Raw genomic sequence first — 19,878 nt, forward strand, 5'->3', positions numbered from 1 at the left:
TTTTAGCTCCGTTTGGCTCGGGAAAAAAGTTGGTACGGAACGATGTCGAATCCGCAATCCTCTCCATTTACCCATCAATTTCCGTCACCTCTCAATTTCAATTCCATCCAATACCGCAACGCCGTCAATTTACCTCGCCCATTCATATACTTTATAATCTCCCATCCAATCAATAACCTATAGTCAAGATGGTTCAGCTCCAAGAAGTCGAGGACGAGCACTACGCCCAGGAGAAGCCCCAGGCCACCAAGAACAACGTCCTTCTGGCCTCGGATGACGAGGATGACGACTACACTGATACCGGTTAGTACTCTAGTGCATTCCCTCTGATTCAGCGGTGTCGAGGCAATCTTCCTATGTGTGTGCGAGACGGTACAAGCTTGCTCCCAGCCTGTGTTTCCGGCGGCACTTGCTGCGCCGACCACACTGCTGGCCCAAACACACCGCGTGGCCTTGCTGATTCCGACTTGGATACCACATTTTTTTCACCGATGCTCTAACATGTATAACGAATCCAGAGTCTGAGATCTCCGAGGACTCCGATGTCGAGCTCGATGGCGAGACCTTCTACGAGCGTCTGTCCGCTCTGAAAGATATCATCCCTCCCTCCGCCCGCCGCCAGGTCAACAGCACAGTTTCCTCCATCACTTCATTCACAAAGTCCAGTCTCATGTTCAGCGGTAGGGCACTCTGGGTTATCAGCACCAGTGCCTTCCTTGTCGGTATCCCATTCGCGCTCGCCTATGCGGAGGAGGAGCAGTATGTGCAGATGGAGCGTGAGCAGGGCATGATCAAGGGTGCCAACGAGGTAGGTCATATCTGAAATTTTTTGCTGTTATGCATTTCCAATGCCTTATTATCGCCATCACCGCCATAATTCACCTTATCTTCCGGTTGCGCCCGAAAGCCGAGACGCGGTGAAAACTCTTTTACCTTTTTGACGATCACGCCAACAGGCTGACAACATTCATATTTGAAATTATCGTCATTGTTCCTGTTTCTTGGCGTCATGTTTTTGACAACTTAAACCGTACATGGATGCTGATCAAGTCATTTCTGCAGATGCTCACCCCCGGAGCGATCTCCGAGGAGCAGAAGCAGGCTCAACCTACTCTGTAAATGGACATCGCTAGCGAAGGCAAAGACTGCAACAGGTGTCAATGATCAACCATTAACAGCCTTAACCTATAGTCTATGCTCGAACCGCCTGTTGCTTTAGAGCCTGCTGTACGCCATCGGTCTGCCTGGGGCAGATCAGTGTGGCAACAATGACCCTGTCTGGTGTTCCCGATATACGCAAATCGAACCACGCGTCAAATGGATTTGAAAACAGTAAAATTATTAAAAACTGCAATGCATGACCACACAATCCGCATGCGTTCTGAAAAGGGTATACAAAGCATCCGATTGAACAATCGCCTGCGATTTCCAAAATATAATTTATGGGTGGGCCGGCGCGGCAATAAAAAGAATGGACTTAATGGTTGGGGGAATGGCTTTCATCCATCTGTCATTTCGGAGTCTTCGATCCTTCTATGTACCTTTTTTCTTCTCCCCTCATGCCTCTGTTTCTGGAAGTCCTGGAGCGGGCAATGCATGTATTTGTATAACTCATACTGATTCCTTTTCTTTTTCGTTTCGCTGATGTCGTTTGTTATTTATTTTGGTCAACGTATGCCTAGATAATGGAACGTGAATGAATCTAGAGGTATGATTGTAAATAGTACTGGGCTATCATCCAAGAAGCGTGTAGAGCCATGTAAGCTGAAGCTTGTATCAAGCGAGAGAATAGCTAAAGGCAAAAGAAGAAGCAGAATCAAGGAAAAGACGTTCGAATGAAAATTCGTATCAAAGGCCATGCCAGACCTGGGGTATCAACCGAGCGTACAAAGAAATTCCATCGGGGTAGTAAGCAAGAAGCAGGGAGATAAAGGATGACATGGCTGAATCATGAATCCAGGTGTATGTACATAACGTAAGTTTGAAGGGTAAAACAGATAATATCAACCAAAGGTGAGCCTCTCAAGGCCCATAGTAGATAGTATCTCAAGTAAAGATATCGACAGGATGAATTCGAAGAATAATAAAGAAACTTGGATGAGGTACTATCCAAGCGTCTATATAGATATCAGTCTGAATTTTATGGAGAGGACGAAGGCGAGAGTTTGATAGAATGAACATACCACTGATTCTCGAGCCGTTCTGAGGTTGATATGGAAATCTCGCCAGAGCTTCTTTATCTCGCCCTCGTAAACCATCAATCCGACAGCTTCGGCAGCCCTTTTCGCCTTTTTCTTCTGGCTCCAGCGGTTCCGCCTGGATATTTCCTTGTCGGACATGTAGCCCATTCGTTCAAGATGGTCTACTACCCATTCATTAAGGTGAAAGCGCCAGTGGATAAGAGTGTGGGCCATAGCAGCTCTGTTTTTGCAATGTCTGGGTGTTTGTGTGAGCTATGCTTGAGGGGGGAATACAGAGTGAATGGTATCAGGCGTACCTTCCTAGCAAGAATCGAGTGTTCTCATCGGGGAGAGCATGCCCATCTCGATCCCGTTCTCGTCCATCTTCTTCGGTGTCACTGTTCTCGTCGGACAACGGCTCAAACGTCTCCAATGAGTATGCTTTTCCGTATAGTTTCATGTCGGAGGAGGCCGGGTGGCCGGATCGATTACAGGCATCGCAAGGGTGGTTCTCCAGTGTTGGATACCCGGTAACTTCCATATGAGGCCTTGCCATGAGGGCACTACGGAAGTTGGCATTCCATACTGAGGAAATTAACTGCGATCCAGTCCGGCCTTTGACCTCATCTTCTAATTTTGAAAATGCGACTTGGTAGACTGGGCTAGAGCGCTCAAAGGCTGGATTAAGCTGGTTAAATACCATCCATTCCACTGCGTCTTGGAAGTAATCTTTCAGTTGCTTGTATGAATGACGAGAAAATTCGAAAGGCATATCCGGGAGACTGCTCGGTGCACCGAGAGTCCCATCTTCTAGAACGAAATCATCTTCATAACGATCAAGATCTTCATTGCTTGCCACAGAGGATTCAACATCACTATCCTCTTTTTCTTGACGGAAACGAGGTTGTGGAATAGTGCTTTCGCCCTCACTTTCATCCTCGCTTTCTGATGAGCTTTGCGGAGTCTCTGGGCTTTCGTCATCGGTTTCCTTTTCACCAGCTCTCCGACGGCGTAACGCTTCTAGGTGTTGCTGTCTTTGGGCTCGCGCAGAATTGGCCAGCCTACCTCTGGTTCGTGTTTCTTTCACCACTAGCAAAACGGTCAATAGTTAAGAAAAAAAAAGGTGCCGAATCAAAGATATGTAGACCTACCTGAGTCTTGAAGATCTTGAAGGTCCTCCCTGAGATCTAGCTCGTCTTGATCCAAGTTTTGTTCCGGTGTCCGTGGTGGCTGAGCATCGATGGCCCTCCTTCGTTTTCTTGCCGGGGTTGCAATAGGTCCTTCGTCAGAATCGTCATCATCCAGAATAACAGTAGGCTGCTGTGCCGGGCCTCGTCGTAATTTCCGACGAGGCCGAGAGATTATATCGTCGACGTCACTATTGTCGGACCTCACGGATGGTGAGGGATTTTGAGATGGGGAATCTGCGGTGTCGGATGGGGTCTGAGATCTCTTCCGCTTCAAAGCTCGCGACTTCCTTACTTTTCGAGCACTGGTAGGAGCTTCTTCATCATCGCTTTCGCTCTCTTGGCGGAGAGGCACCTTGGTCTCGGAAGTAGAAGGCTGTCGTAATTCATCTGCAAATTCTCCATGGAGTTAGGATAAGATACCACCACAGTGTAAGACTTATTTTACCGGTGCTCTTTTCCTTTTCCTTCTCTTTCTCTTCCTTTCCCTTCTTGTCCTTTTTCTTCTTTTTCTCCTTCTTCTCCTTCTTCTCCTTCCTCTTATTCTTCTTCTTTTTCGTAGGGGTGAGGCTTTCGGAAGTTTCTGCTTTCGATGTGGAGCATTGCTGGTCTGCTGAGGCCTTCACGAACGGAACAGGCGACATGCTTCCGATCGATGGCCCGCTTAGTAGGGACCGAGTACTGCGGACAGTGGGCATTGACGGATGGCCATAGCGCAGAGTAGCTTTGCGGTCACTCTTCTCACCGGGATCCTCGGCAGAATCTTGCGACAGGTCTATCGGAGCAAAAGAAAGTCGCGTCTGCTTTGCTCTTTTACCATAAGTGCGGGGCATCAGTGACACAACAGGTGAGTAACACCGGATCTGCTTGGGGGTTTGTATGTAATCAAGGTACGAAGATGAATACCAGGGTATAGTCGAGTGGATCCTGAACAGGAGGAGTTAAAGGCGAATGAATGAAGCTATTCGATCGAGCAGTCTGATGATCTTTCAAGCGCGATGGACCGCGTCGCTTCGTCACGAGAACACGTGATTCCATTTGGCCCGAATTGGTTGTGGGAGAGACTCGGATTCATCTCACTTGGGGATTCTATTCCTTAGAGGATTAGAGAAATTTCAAAATCTCGGGGGGAAAGTGAGAGGATCAATAGGGAGCATCGCACTTGCTTGTATCACTTTAGCGGTTGAGATTTGGCACAGCCTACCCCATACTTATTCGCTTTACTCTTGGGTGAATAGGCACTTACTGACCACTGTTGGGTTCACTGTTGAGTTTTATCAACAGGAGACAGTTTCCCCCATTTGTTTCTTTCTTGAAGCTGTACGCAGCTTTACAGAGAGCTCCTAGGCTGATAGGCACCCTCTGCATACTCTCTTGGTGACTGGGTACTTACATACTCTATGGATGTACTTTCTAGAATATATAGATGAGTCGGGTTTTGTGGCTTCAAAGCCATGGCAGCAAAAGTTAGTACCTACAATCATATCTGAAGGTCAAGGCGCACTTTCTCCATGTAGAGTATGGGGCTCTGAAGCGTAGTTTCCTGATTCCTCGTAGTGAACCGCAACTACGACTTCCTCTGTTCTCTATCAAGACCTCAGTCGTTAGGTCTCAAACAAAGATCTACCGAAGTACTCGCTCTATTTTAAAAGCACTGTTACTCATTGGAATTGCATTTTGTCATGTATTGCGAACGATGTTTCGTTGCATTCCTATATGCATTATTGAATCTGACTTCCATTAGGCCCAGTTCAGTTCCTTGTTTCGATATGGACAGTCGAGGGGATGCGCCATTCTGCACTGAGTGCATCCCTAGCACATTGACTAATACCACATCTACCAACGTATACCAGTTGGGGTTGAGTTGTGCAATATCCCTCAACTGTACGTTGGTGTTGGAATCGGCACCGGTCCTTTTAGTGAACTTAAGTGGCATAGCATCTCCAAAACCTCAAGTCAACCCCCCTCTCAGCGGGGCACTCGTGCTGCCAGTCTTTCAAGTGAGACTAACAAACTCACAAGGATGTGTATGCAGCTTGGAAAAGCTCATATCCATGAACTCAGATGACCCCGTACAGCTAAGGTATCATTCATCATCTGGCCCGGTACAGGAATGTAACTCACATAAGTCTTTATCAAGGCAAGATGGTCTGCAACGGATACATGCAAGTCGGACCAGAGCTAGTGAGCCATATCCGGCCGCTAGACCAGACAGTACAGCTCAAGTCTATGTCGGAAATCTTGAAAGTCGCCTGACAGTTATTCGCGACTGGATTATACGGATCTTTACGGCCAACACCACCTTGAACAATCCCTACATAAAGAGGGAAGCTTGGAAAAGGTCTATTCGACAGAAGTTCCACGATTTGAGGTTGAACTGTCAAGACAGAATTTGTCGAGGATATAACTTGGAGAAGGTTTGTACCTCAAAGAGCATGTCTATAGCAGAAAAGGATGCTTGCACTGCATGTTACCCACGAAAGAACCTGAGACTTATAGGAGATCGATGCAATGTGCACAGAACAGTGGTGTACCAAGTCCTTTATCGGGCTTGCATGTTGCTGGGATTTCTCGCAATGGTAGCTGTTATTTTGTATATGGTGCGTTCTTACAGGCGCTCGCGCAGAAGCCGAGCATCTAGGAATCTGGCAGCCGATACCTTTATATCTTCGGGTCTGCTACCTATGGCCACAACGACTTCGATTTCTGCATCCACTTATAGTGGTTTAGGTTTGCGGACAGAACACAACCCTACTATGGGCGACACCCAGTACTCCAGAGCAAATCTCTCCATGGCAGAGAGAAGGCTCAGACGTCTTGGTCTCTTTAATAGGGAGCCTCGCAAGGGGGTACGGGATGTTTTCGATCTAGAGTCGCACGGGTCCATCGCTGAGGGAAGCGGGATATTGAAGGAGAGGGTTCCTGTATTACCTCGAGTCTCAAATGCAAGCCTTCGGAGACATTGTGCGACTAAGAACATGAAGCAAGGGCCCAGGGGACCTAGTGATGAAGGCAATGGGAGTCGCAGTGGCTAGACTATGGGCACAATCATAGCAATACCTTCCAGGTACATGGACTATTTCCCGTTTAGCTACTTGCCTTACTTGCTTGGCCCAAGTCAGGCAGTGGATGGCGAAACTGAAGTCGGTAGGACCAGGGCGTTAGATTAGTAGTTTTGCCAGTATGGATATTAGGCTGAATAGGAGAATTTAGAAATTAGAGTAGGATGGTTCATGTGACCCCCTTGTGACTTCCCTTCTTCGGCCATGTGAATCCAGATCCTCCGCAGCATTTCGTACTTCCCACCGTCTCCTCTTTACCATCCATTCCTTTCCCTTTTATTAGTATCCCGGTTTTATTCAACCATCATGGGCCCCACCCCCATCTTCAATTGGTGGATTCCTTCACCTTCACTCCTAGTCCGGCCGCGTTGCCGCTGATTCGTGGAAACGTTTTGACGGATGTCTTTCGATGGCCGAGAATTTCCTCGAATCTCGACCCCGGATTTCCCCAGACTCCCCCGTCCCATTCTACTGATGCCCCAACACATCGCTTCATTCGACTTTTCCCCGGATACCCCACCACTTAGATTCCTGAGTGTTCGTTATCAAAACTGGGCCAGCATGCTAGTGCCGCCGGGAAGGATTGGTCGAGCTCGCTTGGCTCTTAACGTGGCTGGAGGGCTGCAGCTATCACGGTTGTGTCCCGTGGTTCTAATACGAATATTGTCGTCTCGTCGTCTGGTTGCCTTGTCGTTATTTCTATCAACTACCTGACGAGTCGTATCATTATATATACCCGAGGGTGGCAGTGGACGAATTCCCAATTGACCCCCTTTCTCTCATATGAAGCTTCCTACTATCTCCCCATAGACTTCAGTTAGTTACTGGGAACAGGTGACTCTTAGACCTGTCATAGTCTGATATTATTATCGAAGCTGCAACGCAGCAACCATGGCGTTCAATATCATGGGCTCCAAAAGAGCCTATAACTGGTTCGTGCATATCAGTCGCAGTCAGAATCAATACTTACTTGGGAGATTCTAGGTATATCTCCTGTGTCGCAGCAGCATGCATGGTCCTTTATGGATATGATGCATCAGTATACAACTCCGTACAAGGCTCGAAAAACTGGGTCGTCTATTTCAATGACCCAGATGACAACATGATCGGAGCTGTCAATACAGCTTATACTGTGGGTGCCATCTTTGGTGGTTTCTTCTTGGGAGGACCCACAGCAGACTTTCTTGGTCGTAAATTTGGAATGGCAATCGGCTGTGTCATGGTGATCGCTTCCACGTTCATGCAGACCTTCGCTCCTCGTGGGAACATTGCGTGCTTCCTTGCTGGGCGATGCATCATCGGTGTCGGCCAAGGCATTGCTCTTAGTAAGTCGCTTTGCTCTACATATCACGTAACTAGACGTTGAAGGCTGACTTCTCGACCGTACAGCTGCGGGTCCTATCTACATTGGCGAGCTTGCCCCGGCTGAGATTCGTGGGAAGATCATGACCTTCTGGCAAATGTTCTACTCTGTTGGTTCCTTTATCTGTTTTTGGGTGAACTACGGGTGCACAGAGCACAAGGAGAACCTGGGTGAATGGGACTGGAAGATGGTTGTTATCTTTCAACTCTTAGTTCCTTGCTTGATCCTAGCACTTATGCCGACCATTCCAGGCTCTCCACGATGGCAAGTGTCATGATGCCGATAAAGTTGTCTGTTTACTAATTATTTGTCAGGTACATTCAACGGCACAACGACGTTGAGAAAGCCCGTAAGGCTCTCCAAAAAGTTCGCGAACCTGATGAGGTCGAGGAAGAACTCCTGAAAATCCGCGAAGCTATTGAGTACGAAAAAGAGGCCATCTCTGGAAGCTACTCTGCGCTGTGGAAAGACAAGTCTCTCCGCAAGCGTATGGCTCTCGCTCTGGTCATCAATGCCGGCCAGCAGATCACCGGACAGGGCACACTGAATACATACTCTACCAAGATCTACCAAAAGGTGTTTCCCAGCGCTGGCCAGATTGCTCTCATCAATGCTCTCAATGCGACCTTTGGTATCATTTTCACGCTCAACGCTGTTTGGATCATTGATCGATTTGGGCGCAAATTTCTTCTAATTGTTGGTGGCATCGGTATGGGAATCTGCATGATCATCGTTGCAGCAGTCGAGACCGAAACCCCATCAATTGGTGCTCCCGGCTCAGACGTCAAGAGCACACCCGTCGGCATATCGATCGTATTCTTACTCTTCCTGTTCATCTTCTTTTGTATGTCCCCGTGAAAAATAGATGATCATGTCGACCGCTAACATTTGTTCCAGATAAACCTTCCTGGGGAGCTACTGTGTGGATTTGGACATCTGAGATATTCTCTATGAATGTTAGAGCCCAAGCTGTGGGAATGGCATCTCAGACACAGAACGTCGCCAATGCCATCTTTCAACAGTTCTTTCCAACTTTCCTCAACAACTGCGGCTTCTACGCCTTCTATATGTTTGCGGGTATCAACTTTCTCCTAGCAGTGTTTGTGTACTTCTTCATCCCCGAGACCAAGCAGGTTCCTCTGGAAGAGATTGATGCTCTCTTTGGTGGCGCCAACCACGTCACCCACGGCGAAGACCTTGTGATGGGTGAGAAGCAACTACAGGTGACGCAGTCGAACACGGGTAATGAAAAGGCCGAAGCAGTCACGATTGAGAATGCCCCGGCACGGCAGCACTGATATCTTGCTATAATATGTAACCTTATGGGTCTTCCGTTCTGTGCTTGAATGGGGTCTTGACGTCTCTTTGAGCAGTCAATATTGGGATGGAGATTGTCTTGTACGTTTGCTTTTACTTAAAATAACTATAGTATGCTATACCAGAAAGACGAAAGCGCCAAAATTAATGTCTTTAAAACGATGTACTTGTAAGAACCAACCATGTGGAACAGCCCCATATTTTTATACCATCCTCGAATACAGACGTGGGGAACCATGAAGGATGTGGGGAGCCTTAAGGATTGTTTCTTTTCTTTCTCTTCTCATTCTCGCCTTTTTATACACGAATAAACTCTCAAGTCTCAAGTCTCCCTCATATTTTCATTCTCAGTCAGATATAGTTTAGTGCTTGCTCTTTGGTTGAGCGCTCCAGGGTAGTTATGTAGGACCTCCATACGTCTCTATACCAGACATCTATTTAAGCAGGCTAAGCATACAGTTTCCCTCTTGGCGAAGTTAATCTTTTGGATCTGCGTCGATGGCACATAAATGGCATGTTTGCAACCTTCATGAACTGGGTAGATTTATACTTGCCCGTAGTCATACCAGATCTGTAAATGCATAAAAATGATCAACTTTTTCTTAGACCTAGTCTTAACATTACCAATATCCTGCATATAAAAATATTACACAAATACCTCCCATACCAACCCAAAAGACTCCAAGCCCCCAATCTAGTATAAAATAATATAATAACCTCAAGTCATGACCTTCGTCAGATGAAACACAACCACATAACGTCGCAATTACGTATAGCCCAATCCCCTAAACCACATCATCGCCACCAAAATGTGCCGACTTCTTCCCCCGTGCGGGATTTCGCGCTTCCGCAGTATGCGATACCATTACCTCCGTGGTGCACATGATACCCTCCGGGTCGGTGGGCGATAGGATATACTCTTCGCTGGAGTTGCTGCCATCGTTTCCGGGGTAGGTGGTGGCTGTGGTTGTGGTTGTTGTCGCTGTTGTCGCGAAGTGTCGGGAGGATGGGAGCTTCTGGTCTGCCTCGACTTCGATGCGGCTTTGGGGCGCGCTGTGGAGGGTTTGAGATTGACCTTGGCGGGAGCGGGAGAGGGAGCGGAGTCGGTATTGTTTGCTGCCGTAGGTGTTGTAGGGGCGGGTCTTGGAGTGGGAGCCATAGCTGCCGAGGACTTGTTTGAAGAGGGGTTTTAAGGTTGGGAGACTGCCAGCGATGATACCCATGTTGGATTCGACGCTGGAACGGCGTATATGTTAGTTTGGTGAGGGGTGGTGAAGGGTGGTTCTACGTACACGACCCAAATTGTGAGTGTGGAATAGTCCCAGAGGAAATCGCCCGTGCGGCCGTAGTTGGGGAGGACTGAGAGTTTGACAAATGCGGCGGCGCAGGCACTGGAGGAGACAATGTTAGAAGATCTGTTCTTAGACAGGCTACAAGGAACGAAGACTTACAAGATCCCCAGACCCAGAATACAAACCAGCGAGGCTTTGACCCGGCGATTCACCTGAAGGTGTCTGTTACGTATCCTAGCGTTAGCGCTCTGGCATTTGGCTACTGAAACCTATCAAGACACACCTTAACATAAAGGCCGGGAGGATAGCGAAGATCAGATCCGTCAAAATATTCAGCGCTGTTAACGTTAGGCAACGTGACATTAAATCAAGTATGAAGTTCTGGTTGGATCGTGTTCGTACCGGTATTGGTATAGCTCAACTCCAGCAATTGCGTTGGGGTAAAACATTTCGACTTTACCGACATGTCCCAGATACTCCGGATATCTTTACATTGGAAAATGAGGGTCTGTACGCGGGTTAGACATTTCCACCGTGTCTGGCATCGAGGAAGGGGGCGCCTGGCTCGTACCAAGAAGCAAATCGTTGTATAGAGGAGCATGAGCACTGCAAACAGATCATGCGCGTCAGAATAACCCCGTGAGCAGTAAGGAGCCTCAGCGTACCAATTATAACCCATATGAAGATCTTATAGCCCTTTCGCGGGGCAAAGCGCAAGAGGAACAGCCCAATGGAGATCTTGACGAGGCCGATCGCCCACATGTAGATGCCCTGAGTGGCGAAGTTCAAATGCATTGCAGTGGTGGCCGTGTCCTTGACATATGCTGTATGTCGCCCTGCACCATAGATAACTTCAGGTATTATAATAGCCCATCCAGCGAGAGACTAAAGTGAGGACGTCAGAATTGATGATGCAACGCAAGTGTTTCTGCATCTTACGAGCATCATGGTTAATATCATGGTATAATCCTGGATGCTGGTCAGCTTATTCATGTAATCCTAGAGCCTGAGAAATTGCTTACATCTAGGCCAACATTCCGAATGATAAACAATCGAACGTACATTCGTGCCATCACTGTGAGCAATGCGAATACGGTCGTAACCGTTGTGGCCGCAAGTATTCGAGGCGCTTGATTCTCATCCGGCAAGCCAGCGCCTCCAGGATGGGCGCTGTCAGACATGACAGCGTATCGCGCGGGCACCCCTATCACCGAGGGATCATCGAAAAAACGGTCCTGGAGACTGGACACAAGGTCGGCGAAGACGGACATCGATGGAGCTTATAGCATGGACTTTGATCCACGAAGATGAAGATCGCCAGGTTCTGTCGTACGAACTCAGAGACTTTTGCATGTCGAATTGGGAACTCAAAGTTGAGCGATGCATAAAACTGAGAAATCAAAAAAACGTGGCTCGGCCTGTGCTCGATTCGAGAGTATATCCGAAGCTTCCATGGCAAAGTCTAGAGTCCACTCAGTTCGTGGTTAACCATTAGTCTACCAACTAGCAGGAACAGCCTATTCCTGGCCAAGTCCGATTCATCTGTCTCAAACTATCTTCGTTCCTGGTTTCCGTTTGTCATCTCGGCTAAATCTCAAATATTACTCTGGAGCAGCATCGCTGTATCGGGTCGAGAGAAGGGCCCGACTGATTCATGGTTTCACACCCCTGCACAATCGATATACTGCGGTCGAAACCTGGCCAATGAGATAGGCACTGGCGATAGTAGACTCGTACTTCGTGATACTAAGTAAGGGCTAGGGCAAATGGGTCAAGTCCGGAATGACCGCCAGGTGGGTCATCGAGTGATTGTGCCAGGCCACAGTCCAAGTGGATAGCCCAGACTATTGGGAATTTGGGATTCCTCAAGGCTCAGCACTATCGACCAGCGCCACGAGGGGCATTCTCGTATAGTATTGGAGCTGCCTCGACTCTTTGAGAGGTACCCTCATATGGCAGACTGCCGCAATCTCCGTCAGTGGAGCGTATCGCGGCTCCTGACTTGTGGACGACTCTCCAGTTAGGGCCAATGTGCAGATTACCGACATCTTCCACGAGTTGATTAAAGTTCTGACTGGGGACTGCGAGGCCAAGGAATCAAGTTCCCGCCCAAAAATAAGGCACAATACTCTACTTGCATTGAGTGAAACAATTGCAGCACAATCGATATAACGGTTATGCTGATCCCTTCCAATCGTGAAAGCATTCAATCATGATTTTGTGCTGAGATCTTCAGGGTACGATCGGTGGAGAGCAAGGACGGGATTCAAACTTGGATCACAAGCTGACCCAATAAATGGGGGTTGGGTCGAAAGTTGGCACAACTGTGAGGTCTGAAGGACGGAAGATTATTGGGAAGTTGGGAGATTGGGAGATCCACCCGGGTCACCGAGTCCCGAACCCTAATTAAATCCGTCCAACTCCAAAGTTTGACTGGAGTCACTGGACAGTCACTGGACCCCGAGGGATATTTTCACTTACGTACAACTACATCCAATGTCCTCTGCATTAACGACTTCATGTCATTACTGTCATGCATTAGGGTATAAAGTTCATTCCCCCTTGCTCTCCACACGCCGCATAATACAACTACATCCCTCTGTTAGAAAAGAACAACAATTGTGTGAGAGAAAGAGAAGACGTCAAACCCCATCACCATCAGCACAGATCAATGCCGAGGTCCAACGCTCACTCATATTTCGGAGTCCTGCAAGGCTCCACTTGGCCGTCCTCCCCAAATTAGGACATTGCTGCGCAATAAATCTCTATTCGCTGCAACGGTCAACGCAGGGTGGCAGTCGTATCCTGGAATGGCTCCACTCACCGGGAGTGGAGTCAAGCCCAAGTCCAGCCAGCATCGCCGTCGATGGTTTTAACTTTCATGCAGTATCAATGCTTTCCGGCCCTTCCCACCAGCACGAAGAGCACCGGATGGTCCTGACTAATCCTTTTTCCTGAGCCAGACTCAGCCAGTCGCTTCGCCCCGACAGGAAATCAGGGCTTTTGTCCTTTTTTTGCCGGTCATCCGAGAACTAGCTGCAGCAATGGGGCCTTCGAGGAGCTGAACCACCACTCAGGGCGAACGAGATCAATATCAAGAAATGGTACGATAGCTGGATGCATACTTAGCTCGGAAATTTCAACACTTCGCATGGTAATTCGTGCATCTGTGCGTCTTCGGGATTCTCGCGGCATCGTAGATAGGCCCAACTCGGCCGTGGCCAAAAGCTTTATATTGACTATCCTTCCCGAATCCGTTGCGCTTCTGCCAGTATCCCCTCTCAATCCTTCTTCACCCTCAAGAGTCTCAAAATGGTCGCCCTTCAGGCTCTCAGTCTGGGCTTGCTGGCTTCGCAAGCCTTGGCCTTCCCTGCCGCCTCTCAGCAGGCTGCTACTGCTACTCTACCTACCACGGCGTCCAGCTCAACTGCGGTCGCCTCATCCCAGCTCGACCAGCTGGCCGACTTTGCGTACAACGTCACCACCGACAGCGTCGCCGGCGGCTCTGAGAGCAAGCGCGGGGGCTGTACCTTGCAGAATCTCCGCATCCGCCGCGACTGGAGGGCCTTCTCCAAGGCCCAGAAGAAGGACTACATCAACTCCGTCCTGTGCCTTCAGAAGCTGCCTGCACGCACCCCGGCTGACGTGGCCCCGGGCGCCAGAACTCGTTATGATGACTTCGTAGCCACCCACATCAATCAGACCCAGATCATTCACTACACGGTATGTCACCAAAGAGGCGGCCTTCCATAAGATGACATGAGATTGATCATGGCATAGGGTACTTTCTTGGCTTGGCATCGCTACTTCGTCTATGAGTTCGAGCAGGCGCTGCGTGATGAGTGCAGCTACACCGGCGATTTCCCGTAAGTCTACCTAAGTATTCCTCTCGGGTTTCAATGTACACAACTAACGATAAACCCAGCTACTGGAACTGGGGTGCCGATGCCGATAACATGGAGAAGTCTCAAGTCTTCGACGGCAGCGAGACCTCAATGTCAGGCAACGGCGAGTTCATCCCCAACCAGGAGAACATCCAGCTGCTCCTCGGTAACTACCCAGCCATCGAACTGCCCCCCGGCAGCGGCGGCGGCTGCGTCACCAGCGGTCCATTCAAGGACTACAAGCTGAACCTGGGCCCAGCCGCTTTGTCCCTGCCCGGCGGAAACATGACCGCAGCTGCCAACCCCCTCGCCTATAACCCCCGCTGCCTGAAGCGCTCCCTCACCACTGAGATCCTGCAGCGATACAACACCTTCCCCAAGATCGTGGAGCTCATCCTCGGCAACAACGACGTTTGGGACTTCCAGATGACCATGCAGGGCATTCCCGGCAGCGGCTCCATCGGCGTGCACGGCGGTGGCCACTACTCCATGGGCGGCGACCCCGGTCGCGACGTTTACGTGAGCCCCGGCGATGTGGCCTTCTGGCTTCACCACGGCATGATTGACCGCGTGTGGTGGATCTGGCAGAACCTGGACCTCCAGAAGCGCCAGAACGCCATCTCCGGTACCGGTACCTTCATGAACAACCCCGCCTCGCCTAACACGACTCTGGACACTGTTATCGATATCGGCTATGCCAATGGCGGGCCCATCGCGATGCGCGATATCATGAGCACCACTGCTGGTCCTTTCTGCTACGTGTATCTGTAGATGGAGACCATTCCACGCTACCATTTCTGTTTCTATTCTTAGCCCGGGATCCCACGGACAAAAAGTCATCATAAATAGACAGTCAACCTATGTACACAAATGACTAGTATAATAATAGACCCATCAAATTGTATATAACCACCATTCCTACAATCCCACCATGCTAATCGATCCCTCAAAAAACTTAAAAGTTCCACCCAAACGTAGCCGAGATCTGACCCTCGACTACGGAGTAATATCCCCCTGGAACCCCAACTCCAGAACTATCGACGACAGAACCTTGGGAGCATAGGCCAACCGAGCTGCATCTGAACCACGGTTGACCCCGAAAATGTCTCATAACACGATGTTTAAAAACTGGGGCCGGGCTCTCCTTGGCATGGACTTTTTCATATTAGCTTTTGTTGCCATCCATGGATGGGCTTATTTGCTGTGCTTACTTTTTCCGAGGCGGGCGTTCTCAATCAGAGTTGTTCGATCGATTTATGGAAATGGTTTGTTTGGGAGATGGATAGATACACTGGGTGTAATTCATTATGTAGCGAGTATGGTTCATATATCTTCTGAATTGGTTTACCAAGTGCATGGGGTGTTCACCTATTAATGTCTGACAACGAGACGAAGCCCTAGACTGGGTACACCAACACTCAACATCTTCTGTCCTATCATCCCCAGATCCACAGGAGCAGGAGAGAGAGAGAGAGAGAGAAAGAGGGAAGATGAAGAGATCATCCCTCCCAAAAACCACATTAGACTCAACCTCGCACATACATCGGCGAAACCAACCCATGAATCCCCACAGATCAACACCACCACATGGTTAAGCCGATCCAGATAAGATAGTCTAGTCAATCAATACCTCAATTGTGGTCTTTCCAGGCCGGCAAACCCATCCAACCAATCAATCACCGTATCTCCCATCTAACGTACTGGTATCTAACGATCATCACTTCCTCTTCCGCCCATCAGCAAGCAGCATCCCCGTCTCGCGTTCCTGGCGCCGAATGTACCAAAAACAGATCCCGTAGAGCAGGTCAAAGCCGAGGAAGGCAGCACAGCACCAGAGCATGAGGGGCTGGCCCAGGAAACCGAACTTCTCGGGCCAGTATTTCACGCGCAGGTAGAATTCGGGGACGAGGGTTAGGGAGCCTGAGAAGCGGAAGAACCTGTTTTCATCATTCAGTGGGGATTGTTTTGGGTTGTGGTTCTTGCTTTTTTCTGTCTTTATGATGGAGGTGAGGAGAAAGGGGTATACACCCACCACAAATCCATCGCAAATCCCCTCGTACTTCCCCGGTGGATTAAGTTCCCAAGATATCCCACGCTCAGCACCGCCTGGCACACAATCGCGTTGATGAAGAACGCCTTCTCAGTTCCCAGCTCTGAGGCTGCGCACAGATGCAGCGCAACAGAGACTGCCGTCCCGACCACATAGTACCAGAGGAGATGGCGCTGTACCAGGGGGGAGCGGTCCCACTCTCGTGCACCGTGGGAGATGGCCGCCCAGACGACAATGCAGTTTAGGGGCACGGTGACGAGGAAGGTCGCGCAGACCTTCCAGTCGTGGATGAACATGAGGCCGAAGGTTAGTTCCCAGGCGATGTTGAGACATTGAGAGTAGAGGGGCATGGCGTAGGACTTGTCTTTGATGGAGCGGTAGATCATACCGAAGTAGACGTAGAGCCAGGAGGCGTTATTATAGAGGTTTAGGCAGATCATTGGAGTGGTGTAGGCTTGGATTTCGGGGGGTCCGTTGGTGAGGTCGAAGCTCTCCATCTTGCTGGTTGTTTGGTGGTTGGTAGTGCGGATATGGGCTCTATGAGGGTTGGTATAGTATCTCCTAGGGCCCCCCTTTATACTATAAGGTCGGAACAGTCGATTGCATAACCAGCATAACTCATCTTAACCTGTACTCCATCACTTGTGCTACAATCATCTCCATATTGGGATGACGAGAGATACACAATCCAGCATTCGGAGAAACTCTCAGGCGCATGACATCCAAGCCGACTAGTCCGAATCCCAATCTCTTGTCCCCCTCATTCGAGGGCTTAATTCTCATTGCTCGTGTACCGCGCTCATGGCTGATCGTGGCGTCCAAGTTGGGGAGCCAATACGATGTCCCCGTCAGATATTGCCAATGTATCCCAGACTAGTAGACGCTTTAGTTTGACGCAGTGTGTCATAAGGTCCTCAAGCTGAGCTTGGAGTCTCCAGTCGTGCCGGGAGGTCAGATCGTATGTGGAAGTATATACAGACATCCAGGCATCGTGCACCGTGCACCGGACAGGTCGGAAAGACGCTGTACCGAATGCGAGACGAATATACAGGGATTGACCAGGTTTGTTGACAAACTCCAGCGACTGAGGCAGACTCGATTGTCGATGAGAGTGACAATTGTCATTCTAATGGCGTGCGGGGTCAGTAGTCAGATTTCAAATTAACCCAGACCGTGTACGTATATATGTATGAATGCATGTATAAAGCCTGAAGGTTAAGGTACGGTGGTTGGGCAGAAGGGAAGAGGGTCACGCGTTTCTATAGAAGCGCCACTGCAATCAATGAACGAACACGACGACTCTCCGCCCAACTCAGTAAGTAAACGTAAACGCCGGATGATCGTCCCCAAGATTCTCCAACTCCTCCCTGGGCAACTGATACCGATAATCCCTCCCACCTCTTCCCCTCACCCGATTCTCCCTAACCAAATAGCCCAGAAACAGCACACAGGCAATCCCACAAACCCACGTCATGCCCAGACTAACCCCATACCCGGTGCGATACCCCGGCGCCTCCTCCTCAAAGAAGATATTACTGGCGACCAGCCCACCGCAATTCCCGAACCCGATCTGCATTGCCGATGCGATGCTCTGCTTGTAATGGCCTGCCATGTTGTTGCTAAGCCAGCCCATGAGGATTGGCTGCGTCAGGTACCCGCCGCTGGTGACGGCGAAGATGGCGAAGTAGCGCGCGCCGACTGGGACGGTGGATTGCGTCAACAGGATTACGTAGCCCATTGTGGCTACCAGGCAGCCGGTGAGAGTGAAGAGGTAGCGGTGGCGGAGGAGGTCGCTGAGGAGGGCGGCGGAGAGTGTGGTGATAGTTGCGACGACGTATACTGGGATGCTCATTACTTGAGCGCGGACTGCGGTCCAGCCGAGTTGGTGGAGGATGGTGGGGGTGAAGAAGGAGACGGCGTAGCCGGTGTTGACGATGCCGAAGTACATTATCGGACTATTTTGTTGGGTTGGTTAGTGAAGTTCATTTGGGATCACGAGCAATCTCCGTTCGGCGATAGATCTGATGTTTCAGAAAGGAAGAGATAGGGATGATGGTACTAACCCAAGGTAGATCTTTGGATCCGAGAATGTTCGTCGCATCGACTTCTTATCGAGTCGGTTCATTCGTGCCTCGCCCTGGTCTTCTTTCAGACGGGCGAGAAGTAGAGCTCGCTCACCATCATCCAGGAACTTGGCCGACTCAGGCCAGTCCACGATGATGAATTTGGATATCACTGCTATCACTACTGTGGCCAGGCCTTCGATGATGAAAATCCAGCGCCAGCCTTCGTACCCAGCTATTCCGGACATGTTGTTGATGGCGTAGGCGAGGAGCTGCAATCATACTAGCATCAGCACACATCACATATCAGTCCAAGGTGTAGGGTGTAGAACCACATACACCACTCACCGCGCCAGCGACGATGCTAGCGCTAAAGAAGAGGTTGAGCCGCCATTGGAGTTCGTGACGACGATAGTACATATTTATTAGGTATACTGCGCCTAAATTGATGACTATTAGATGAAGGTATGATAGAACGATGGTAGAAAGTGATAGCTTACCAGGCATGAAACCAGACTCGAAGAGTCCTATCAGTACTCGACAGACTACTAAGCCATTGAAACTGGCCGTGACGCCCTGACAGATCGTGATGGTACCTTTACAACAACGACCATCAGCATTGAAACGTTCAAGCAAAGCCTGCAGTCTTTCTCAGGCTGGGCAAGAATTCAAAGTCAATCAAGAAACGAACCCCATGCGAACATGATCCCACTCAACCACCATGATGGCTTCACCTTCTTCAGGATCATATTACTCGGCACCTCAAATAGGATATACGGAATGAAGAACACAAACAGCGCGATATTATACTGATGCCCGCTCATGCCCAGGTCATCTTCCAGGCCCATCAGCCGCGCATTGCCGATGTTGATACGGTCCAGGAAGGCGAGCATGAAGAGGAGAGTGAGGATGGGGACGACGTGGAGGTCACACTTGCGGAGAAGTCGTTTCTCGGCATCGCGATCGGAGATGTCTGGTGTTTCCGAGGAGGTTTTGATGTCTTCTATTGTGCAATCGTCTACTTTTTCGGGGCCTTTAGACATGGCTTATGGGTGTAGGTGTTCGTCTCCTGGGGAAGTGGAGTGGTTGTAGGGTTACATTTACATTTGTATGGTCATCGGGTCATTTTTATGCACGTCGAGCTGCAATGCCAGCTCCGGTTTATCCCCCGCGATGTTCAGCTCTCCCCGCAGAACTCAAAGCCGTAGAAATTCAAAATTCCGCATTTCTTACCGGTCTTCCGCCCTGGGGGGATGTTGTTCGCCAAGAAGGCGCACGGGTCTATTCGACGAAGACTTTAAGCGAGAGGATGAATGAAAAATGAGGGCGGCGAGCTTAAGTCTATTTTATAACGACGGGTCGTGGATTGGTCCGCAGATCACCCAAGAGTGCGGGGAAATTCCATGGCGATGCTGTTCTAAAATCCGGGGTTGGAGATGTATTTGGACTGCGGAACGGTGTTCCGCTCAAATGCCAGAGA

At 49.5% G+C, this 19,878-nt stretch overlaps 8 protein-coding genes across 8 annotated transcripts; 4 read left to right on the forward strand and 4 right to left on the reverse strand.

Annotated features, from left to right (window-relative positions):
• The first annotated feature begins 77 nt into the window (after nucleotides 1-77).
• On the forward strand, nucleotides 78-1,708 carry BDV37DRAFT_259240 (mitochondrial import receptor subunit TOM22). The gene is made up of 3 exons (XM_032083117.1): nucleotides 78-303; nucleotides 519-808; nucleotides 1,063-1,708. Exons 1-3 carry the CDS (start codon nucleotides 189-191, stop codon nucleotides 1,117-1,119), a joined length of 462 nt encoding a protein of 153 aa, XP_031937164.1. The 5' UTR covers nucleotides 78-188; the 3' UTR covers nucleotides 1,120-1,708.
• Nucleotides 1,692-4,325, reverse strand: BDV37DRAFT_259242 (uncharacterized protein). The gene is made up of 5 exons (XM_032083118.1): nucleotides 3,816-4,325; nucleotides 3,332-3,757; nucleotides 2,498-3,269; nucleotides 2,184-2,436; nucleotides 1,692-2,117 (listed from the first exon to the last, which is right to left on the reverse strand). Exons 1-5 carry the CDS (start codon nucleotides 4,198-4,200, stop codon nucleotides 2,106-2,108), a joined length of 1,848 nt encoding a protein of 615 aa, XP_031937165.1. The 5' UTR covers nucleotides 4,201-4,325; the 3' UTR covers nucleotides 1,692-2,105.
• Nucleotides 4,326-6,159: 1,834 nt separating this feature from the next.
• BDV37DRAFT_297309 (putative MFS sugar transporter) lies at nucleotides 6,160-9,322 on the forward strand (the record flags this gene model as incomplete). The annotated part of the gene is made up of 5 exons (XM_032090303.1): nucleotides 6,160-6,291; nucleotides 7,286-7,754; nucleotides 7,819-8,021; nucleotides 8,135-8,636; nucleotides 8,690-9,322. The coding sequence occupies 5 exons, from the start codon at nucleotides 6,160-6,162 to the stop codon at nucleotides 9,088-9,090; spliced, it is 1,707 nt and encodes a 568-aa protein (XP_031937166.1). The 3' UTR covers nucleotides 9,091-9,322.
• A 572-nt stretch (nucleotides 9,323-9,894) lies between these two features.
• Nucleotides 9,895-11,196, reverse strand: BDV37DRAFT_274906 (uncharacterized protein; the record flags this gene model as incomplete). Its single annotated transcript, XM_032085313.1, has 7 exons — nucleotides 9,895-10,345; nucleotides 10,402-10,500; nucleotides 10,561-10,635; nucleotides 10,685-10,739; nucleotides 10,804-10,909; nucleotides 10,973-11,007; nucleotides 11,067-11,196. The coding sequence occupies 7 exons, from the start codon at nucleotides 11,194-11,196 to the stop codon at nucleotides 9,895-9,897; spliced, it is 951 nt and encodes a 316-aa protein (XP_031937167.1).
• A 1,474-nt stretch (nucleotides 11,197-12,670) lies between these two features.
• Nucleotides 12,671-13,536, forward strand: BDV37DRAFT_219541 (uncharacterized protein). Its single transcript, XM_032080134.1, has one exon. It carries the CDS (start codon nucleotides 12,898-12,900, stop codon nucleotides 13,357-13,359), a length of 462 nt encoding a protein of 153 aa, XP_031937168.1. The 5' UTR covers nucleotides 12,671-12,897; the 3' UTR covers nucleotides 13,360-13,536.
• BDV37DRAFT_219529 (tyrosinase family protein) lies at nucleotides 13,537-15,085 on the forward strand. The gene is made up of 3 exons (XM_032080133.1): nucleotides 13,537-14,124; nucleotides 14,182-14,267; nucleotides 14,327-15,085. The coding sequence occupies exons 1-3, from the start codon at nucleotides 13,714-13,716 to the stop codon at nucleotides 15,054-15,056; spliced, it is 1,227 nt and encodes a 408-aa protein (XP_031937169.1). The 5' UTR covers nucleotides 13,537-13,713; the 3' UTR covers nucleotides 15,057-15,085.
• A 917-nt stretch (nucleotides 15,086-16,002) lies between these two features.
• On the reverse strand, nucleotides 16,003-16,832 carry BDV37DRAFT_287168 (uncharacterized protein; the record flags this gene model as incomplete). Its single annotated transcript, XM_032088062.1, has 2 exons — nucleotides 16,003-16,222; nucleotides 16,318-16,832. 2 exons carry the CDS (start codon nucleotides 16,830-16,832, stop codon nucleotides 16,003-16,005), a joined length of 735 nt encoding a protein of 244 aa, XP_031937170.1.
• A 650-nt stretch (nucleotides 16,833-17,482) lies between these two features.
• BDV37DRAFT_219565 (major facilitator superfamily domain-containing protein) lies at nucleotides 17,483-19,693 on the reverse strand. Its single transcript, XM_032080135.1, has 5 exons — nucleotides 19,090-19,693; nucleotides 18,899-18,994; nucleotides 18,738-18,838; nucleotides 18,399-18,670; nucleotides 17,483-18,290 (listed from the first exon to the last, which is right to left on the reverse strand). Exons 1-5 carry the CDS (start codon nucleotides 19,439-19,441, stop codon nucleotides 17,648-17,650), a joined length of 1,464 nt encoding a protein of 487 aa, XP_031937171.1. The 5' UTR covers nucleotides 19,442-19,693; the 3' UTR covers nucleotides 17,483-17,647.
• Between the last annotated feature and the right edge of the window lie 185 nt (nucleotides 19,694-19,878).

Source organism: Aspergillus pseudonomiae (genome assembly GCF_009193645.1).
Source record: "Aspergillus pseudonomiae strain CBS 119388 unplaced genomic scaffold BDV37scaffold_88, whole genome shotgun sequence".
Classification (NCBI taxonomy): domain Eukaryota; kingdom Fungi; phylum Ascomycota; class Eurotiomycetes; order Eurotiales; family Aspergillaceae; genus Aspergillus; species Aspergillus pseudonomiae.